The sequence below is a fragment of the Electrona antarctica genome, assembly GCF_951216825.1.
Source record: "Electrona antarctica genome assembly, chromosome: 9".
In the NCBI taxonomy this organism is placed as follows: Eukaryota; Metazoa; Chordata; class Actinopteri; order Myctophiformes; family Myctophidae; genus Electrona; species Electrona antarctica.
In genome coordinates, this window is record NC_136790.1 from 36,221,515 (window position 1) to 36,229,728 (window position 8,214).

An 8,214-nucleotide genomic window follows, 5' to 3' on the forward strand; every position below is an offset into this window, starting at 1 on the left:
TGGTCTCGCCTGTCTGTCACAACGTACAAAGCATTGCTAAAGCTATGAGTGCATTATGAGTCTTGATAACCAGGTTGACTGAGTCCCTGATCAGAACGCAAACCAGCAGCAGACTGAATGTTCTGCCTGTGATCAGGTTCAATGCTGCTGCAAAGTTCCTACTGGCTTGTTTACTAAACTGAACGTCAGACTGAGAACCTTAAACCAAAGCAAAACTTTACAACCAAATAATGACTCCAGTTCACGATTGGAGCTGAACACGTTGATTTGAGGGTGGAGACGGGCACACAGAGGGACCGAACACCACTTATCTCTTCTCCTGTGTGCATCTGATATCACAGGAAATGATTATGATGTAATGGACCATAGTCTAGTTTATCACGATCACATGAGGCTGTAACCGTCTTGTATGTAACTTGTAGTTACATTGTAGCTACAGTAGCATGCAATACCTAAGACGTTTAGTTTATGACCAATGTTAACAATTGACGATGCAAGGGGTTGTGGAGAAGCCACGATTTCTCCCACAAATAATTGCTGGACAGCTAATCTTAAGAGTTGACTACCATGTTTTTTTATTTGGTGTCCGAGAAACAGAATGGAAGTTGATTTGGTTATTGTTGTCTGAGTTAAAACTTGTTATACAGCAAAGTAGGGTTGTCTGTTGAACATTTTAAACATAATTCTTGAGTGACGTAATGAATGTCTGACTGCATTATGATTCATTTCACACAAGGACAGTGAGACAAGAGCACATGCAGCATCCCTGTTAGTCCTTAGTCCTCTGTTTCCTGGCGTCTAAACAAACACTGAAGCATATCTAAACAGACTAAACCTGATCTAAATGGATTAAACGACATCTAAACAGACTAAACCTGATCCAAATGGATTACAACATCTAAAGAAATCTAAAGTTTAAAACGGGAAACTGGGTCCAAACAGACCAGTCAAATGATCTAAACAAACTAAACTAGATCTTAAATGACTAAACAAGATTATGTCTCTAGACTCAATTGCATCACCTCTGGGATACAAAGAGTTAAACACTATTGTGTGTGTGCGTGTGCGTGTGTGCATGCAGTCATAGGGCTATGAAGAGCCAAAAAGAACCTTGAAATTAATTCTGCTGTTAAGAATTCAGATGAGACAAAACTTTTATTTAATCCCTACTGGGAACATTGGTTGTTTTAAGTAAAGTACTTATCTTTAGTGTGCTACATTTAAGTACTTTTAACTCCTGAAACGTCCAGGTCATCGTTGTCTAAATCTGTCTTCACTCCTCCAGAATCCTACCCGAGTGCGTAGGAAGGAATAAGCCTTCATTTATACAAGTAGCCGATGTGGAAGCTCACAACGAGTCGCATGGCGACCTGTCGTGAACTTGTTCATCGCCTACAGTTGGGTGCCACCGATATTGTCCCTTATCATTTGACCCATTTAGGCCTGACCTCAAAATTTTAAAAAATCCTTCTAAATCCTCCATGATTTTTCAAAAATAGCAGACCTACAAAGCTCGTAGCGCGCCACTCGGTGGCGCGCTATGAGCTTGTAGATCTGCTATTTTTCAATAGCTAAATTATAACAATGTTTAAAACACCAAAAGGGGTTCCCGCCCAAAATGGGTTAACTGTCCTTTTGCGCAGATCACGCAAACCTCAGCAAAAAGAAAAGGACAATATCGATGGCCTCCAACTGTATACTTTGGACGCGCAGCACCGATGTGCAACCAAAGTGTAAATGAGGCTTAAACAGGAGAGAATCACAAGCACTAGCATTAATAAGAAGCTTATATTAACTGCTGGTGTACGTCTGTATATAGCTGAGGGAAATAAAAGACTGTGAGAAATACTGATGAGAAAAGTACTTTATTTCAGAATACAAATGGGACGTTGATGTCTGGCATTTTGTATTTAAATGATTTATTTTTCTATATCTTTAAGTTGTTGGTAGCAAAGTCAGAGCGCCCCTCCGCTGGGTGCTCTGGCGACCGCAGGAAGAGAACAGAGTCGTTACAACAGAGCTGTTTATATTCAATAAAAATGATTTATAAAACACTTCTGCCTTTTGCTGTTTTATTTGACAGAGATATGGAAAAGTGTTTGACTCAAGAGAAATTCTACCATATTGTGAAAATGCCACAGTTTTACTTAAAGGTAAGGTAGGGTGTTTAAGTGTGTGTGTGTGTGTATTAAGTGTATTATGATCAGTGTTGTGTAATTATTGTGTTGTATTGTTCTGTGGACACATGTATTCTGCCTACTGATACTTATTTCAATCATTCAGTTTGCAGAATGTGTGTGTGTACTGTGTGAGAGAGAGAGAATTGTAGCTTCTCTCAGTGAGATAAAAAGATTACATTAACTGGCAGTTTGAGTAGATTAGACCTGTGTGTGTGTGTGTGTGTGCGCGTGTCTGTATGTGTGTGCATTGTCTGAACCATCATTTGGTCGAATGTTTTGGTTTTAAGTGGTCTTACAGAAGAGTGTGTGTGTGTGTGCATGGCGTGTGTGTGAGTCTCTCTAAACGCTGACAGACTTGATCAGAGCGTCGATGGCGTCTTTGGGTCCGAGGAATACCAGGAGAGACCTGAAGGACTGTGGAGCTTCTTCCACTAAACTGGAAGACATCTGGACCGCTGAGGACACACACACACACACACACACACACACACACACACACACACACACACACACACACACACACACACACACACACACACACACACACACACACACACACACACACACACACACACACACACACACACACACACACACACACACACACACAGTATGATTCAACAAGGCAAGGTGATTGTATTTGTATAGCACATTTCTTTCTTTTTTTTAATGTTTTTTTTTTTTGTGGCTTTCGCCTTTATTTTATGTAGGGACAGACAGTAGGCTGTCGGGATCGGGAGTCGAACCCGCGGCACACTGCCAGACTGGATTACCAGCCAAGGTGCCTGGACCACTGAGCCATGGCCAGCACATTTCAACAAAGCAATATAATGTGCTTTACACAGAACAACAAGCAGCAAGGAAACACAATTACACGCACAAATTAAATAAGATAGTTACCATGCAGAAGAGAATGAAAACTAAATAAAAGAACCGCAATCAAAGGCACAGACAAACAGAAAGGTCTTTAGTTGTTAAGACATAAGAGTGGCGGGCGGCAGACCTGCAGTATTCTGGGAGTTTGTTCCAGATATGTGGTGCTGGTGCATAGACAACTAAATGCTGCTTCCCTGCGTTTAGTTTGGGTTTTAGGGACTGAAAGCAGACCGGTGGATGGTTCATGATATCAGACCGGTGGATGGTTCATGATATCAGACCGGTGGATGGTTCATGATACCCTGAACCAGTGACCAAAGCTTTATAGACCAATTTTGAAATCAATTCTGTATTTCATTTTGATGTCATATTAAATGGTAAATGGTGCATTTATATAGCGCCTTTATCCAAGGCGCTTTACATAGATTGTGCATTACATTCACCCATTCATACACCGATGGCGGCAGAAACCATGCAAGGTACCAACCAGCACATCAGGAGCAATTTGGGGTTCAGTTCTTGCTCAAGGACACTTCGACACTAACTCTGGGGGAGCCCGGGTTCGAACTGGCGACCTTGCGGTTACCATCCGGAAACTCTACCCCTGAGCCACCGCCATGACTTCATGTGACATCATATTGTCATATTGTGTGATCACTGTCATTCGTCCACATTATTTTAAAGGTGAATCAGAACACCTGCATGAAGGACCAGTACAAACATCTTACCTGTCTCTGGGATCTTGGTCAGCAGCTCAATGTTAGTAGTCACCTGACCCTCTATGGACACGCCCACTGACCAATGGATGAACAGCACACAGCTATAGGAGACAACACTGGCCAATGAATGAACAGCACACAGCTAGAGAGAGACACAACACTGGCCAATGAATGAACAGTTGTGCTGTAGCGCAAAACATAGGAGAGAAGAAGTGACATCACATACCCAGGAAGTTTAGGGTGGTTTATAGCCATGACCTCTGACCTACAGCCTCCAGGAAACGATATGATAGACGCATACTTCTCCTGGAGAGAGAGAAAGAGAGAGAGAGATAGGTGAAATATCTGTCAGTCTGGATGTCCAGTCACATCCAGTATATTTGCATTGTCAGCGCATCATAATCGCTCTCTCTCACACACACACACACGCTCCTCAGATCGAGTCATTACACACACTCTGACCTGTTACGGGCCGTGTCTAGTCCGTCCACAGAAAGCGCTTTGGACAACATGTCCACAGAACAAGATTTTAAAATAATCACATACTATAGGATAATCTAGATTCTCTTATAAGATGGTCTTAAACACGCACACACAGCAACATTTTTAAATAATCACACACTACAGGATTCTTTCCCGAACGCAGCACCTCACATCATTTCATCTTCTCACATTGTGGCATGCTGCAGCAGAGTAGCAGAGAGAGCAGCAGATATAAACACATTGGTTAAACCTGCAGTGCTTGTAATAATATTATGTCTGGGAAGACACATAACGTCTCTGTCTCATATCTCCAAAAGTGTTACTTTTCAGGATTCAAATTCTAAAGCATCAAAAGTTTCTACTTTTTGCTACTTTTGTGATACTGGGGCATTAATTTAAGAAGAAACACAAAAGGTTTGAATATGGAGATAAGCGACATTGGGGATACACAGTGGTCTCGCCACAGGCTCGGCTGGTTGTTTGGACCAGTCGCCGGCCGTGCCGAAGGTCATCAGGACAGATGTGAAGTAAGTGAATGAGAATTCACTTCACATCTGTCCTCCAAATCGGGAGGGTAAAGGTTGGATTTTATAACCACTCGCTCACACCAGAGGATAATCTTGCCTGATAATCGCTCCCGATCTAAACTGGGGCAGCCAACACCTTTTGTTCAAAGCAAGCTTGAAAAAAACAAAAACAAAACATGTAAGTGGTTTAAATAGAAGACACACCAAGTAAATACAACCTCCTCTCTCGCCTTCCTTTGTTCTCTCTCTGTTCCTCAACAGAGTACACTAACATCTTCTAGTCATTAAGAGCATGTAACCCCCCTCTTAATCTCTCCATCAGTGGGGTCTTCACTTTACAGTCCCACCCCCTTTCAGAACGACGAGTGGCCCAGGAAATAATTCCCCATTCATGTTCCCAAAGGCTTTTCAAAAAGTATTTATTTAAAGACGTTTACGCCACGGACAAAGCCACCTCGAGTTGTGACAAATCATGACAAACACGTTTTGGGCCGATCAAATAATTAGAAAGAAGAAAATAAAGGTACAACACTTTTTGTGCGGGACTGCGACGCTCTATTCTCTTCTTCTCTAAAATGCATTTGTTTCCAGAACTTCAACTCTTTCTCTTCCTCAAGTCGTCTATTTCGTCCTCCATTCTCTTTCATTCTCTCCCTTAACTATCAATTCCTGTTTCCATCAGCCAGCCTGCTAGGGTTTCCGAGGCTACCAGCCTGCTAGTACGCGTGCACGCACACACACGCACGCACACGTGTGTGTGTGTGTGTGTACCAGTCTGTCAGTTTATATGTCTGTCTGTGTGTCAGCCAATGGTTAGAAGTAACAGTGTTATGAAGCTCGTTGTCTTAAGAGATGTTCAGAGAGTTGCATGTTCTACCCAACATGCAACCTTGCTCACGTTTTGACCTTTTAACAATGAATCAATGCATGAGGGCAGAGGAGAGGGGAGGAAGAGGAGAGGAAGAGGCGGAGAGGGGAGGAAGAGGAGGAGAGGAAGAGGAGAGGAGAGGAAGAGAAGATAAGGAGGGGGGAGGAAGAGGAGGAGAAGAGGAGAGGAGAGGAGAGGAAGCGGGGATATAACATCCAGTATGTTGTATCACTTGGTCTGATGATGTCAGGTGAATCACAAAATCCACTCCGCTCCTCCCCAGGAGTGTGTGTATGTGTGTGTGTTTGCGACTGTGTGTGTGTGTGTTGAGTCTCTCCATCTGAGCCCGTTCATCCAGAATATTTTCCGCCTCTGTGGTTTTATTTTCTTTCTTCTTACTGGAGCATTTTAGTCCCTCCCTCTCGTTCTGCTTGCTCTCCCTTTCCCCTCTCTCTCTCTCTCCCCCCCTCTCTTTCTGTCTGTCTCTCTCTCTCTCTGTCTTTCAGTCTCTCGCTCTGTATCTCTCTCTCTCTGTCTGTCTCTCTCTCTCTGTCTTTCAGTCTCTCGCTCTGTATCTCTCCCTCTCTCCTTTTCTGTGGTATTTCCTGTCAACTCACCCCTCACCTACACTCTTAGAAAACATGCTCCTTACAAACCTGTGTATGAGTGTGTGTGTGTGTGTGTGTGTGTGCGTGTGTGTGTGTGTGTGCGCGCGTGCGTGCGTGCATGCACTGGGCAGTGTGCACACTGGTGCACTCTATTCTGGACACACAGCCTGGCTTTGGTTTTCATAAATTAGTATTTTATACCGTTACACACTCACACACAGCAAGAAGTGGTCTTGTGGCGTTTAACCGCTGATCCTCCTCCCACAATGTACCACTGTATTATTATTTACTCTGATGTCCTGAAGTGCAGCAGCTATGTAATGACAGACCACTACACTGCCATTATTGGTGACACACGCTCGTGCACGCATGCACACATGCACGTGCACACACACACACACACACACACACACACACACACACACACACACACACACACACACACACACACACACACACACACACACACACACACACACACACACACACACACACACACACAGTCTATATATATGAGGGCAGTAGCAGGCCGACCATCCTTTCCGTCTCTAGGAGCTCACCTGTGCAGGTAAACTGTCCTGTGTGTGTGTGTGTGTGGTTACTTTGCAGTGTTTGGTTTTGTTTGCTCAAGGACACTTAACAAGCACGGTTACAGCTAGGGTTGAGATACAGAACACGTTTACAGCTAGGGTTGGGATACAGAACACGTTTACAGCTAGGGTTGGGATACAGAACCATGGTTACAGCTAGGGTTGAGATACAGAACACGGTTACAGCTAGGGTTGAGATACAGAACACGGTTACAGCTAGGGTTGAGATACAGAACACGGTTACAGCTAGGGTTGGGATACAGAACACGTTTACAGCTAGGGTTGGGATACAGAACCACGGTTACAGCTAGGGTTGAGATACAGAACACGGTTACAGCTAGGGTTGGGATACAGAACACGTTTACAGCTAGGGTTGGGATACAGAACCACGGTTACAGCTAGGGTTGAGATACAGAACACGGTTACAGCTAGGGTTGAGATACAGAACACGGTTACAGCTAGGGTTGAGATACAGAACACGGTTACAGCTAGGGTTGGGATACAGAACCACGGTTACAGCTAGGGTTGAGATACAGAACACGGTTACAGCTAGGGTTGGGATACAGAACACGTTTACAGCTAGGGTTGAGATACAGAACACGTTTACAGCTAGGGTTGAGATACAGAACACGGTTACAGCTAGGGTTGAGATACAGAACACGGTTACAGCTATAGGGTTGAGATACAGAACACGGTTACAGCTAGGGTTGGAATACAGAACCACGGTTACAGCTAGGGTTGAGATACAGAACACGTTTACAGCTAGGGTTGGGATACAGAACCATGGTTACAGCTAGGGTTGAGATACAGAACACGTTTACAGCTAGGGTTGGGATACAGAACACGTTTACAGCTAGGGTTGGGATACAGAACCATGGTTACAGCTAGGGTTGGGATACAGAACCACGTTTACAGCTAGGGTTGGGATACAGAACACGGTTACAGCTAGGGTTGGGATACAGAACCATGGTTACAGCTAGGGTTGGGATACAGAACACGGTTACAGCTAGGGTTGGGATACAGAACCATGGTTACAGCTAGGGTTGGGATACAGAACACGGTTATAGCTAGGGTTGGGATACAGAACCATGGTTACAGCTAGGGTTGGGATACAGAACACGGTTACAGCTAGGGTTGGGATACAGAACCGGATCCAGCATCACATTTGGAACCTTTTCAGGAACCAGGTTTTATCACACGTCAGTAATGATATGTGGATGCCGGTGGTTCTCAAACTTTAACATTTCATGGGTCACCATAAATTGTACTCTCAGAGTTACAGACCTGCAAGGTTCCATTTGGAAGGCCCTATAGAGGGTATGCGGCGTGCGCCTGCATAACGTGAGTGGCAAATCGAGTGGCA

At 44.1% G+C, this 8,214-nt stretch overlaps 1 protein-coding gene across 1 annotated transcript in view; it reads right to left on the bottom strand.

Moving 5' to 3' along the window:
• Nucleotides 1-1,849: 1,849 nt before the first annotated feature.
• cenpp (centromere protein P) overlaps nt 1,850-8,214 on the bottom strand; it is a 116,179-nt gene continuing 109,814 nt past the window's right edge. The window contains exons 8-10 of the mRNA XM_079511089.1: nt 4,002-4,081; nt 3,785-3,876; nt 1,850-2,635 (exon numbers count right to left, since the gene is read on the bottom strand). Coding sequence (XP_079367215.1) covers nt 2,520-2,635; nt 3,785-3,876; nt 4,002-4,081 — 288 coding nt within the window. The 3' untranslated portion in view covers nt 1,850-2,519. The remainder of the gene's footprint in view (nt 2,636-3,784; nt 3,877-4,001; nt 4,082-8,214) is intronic.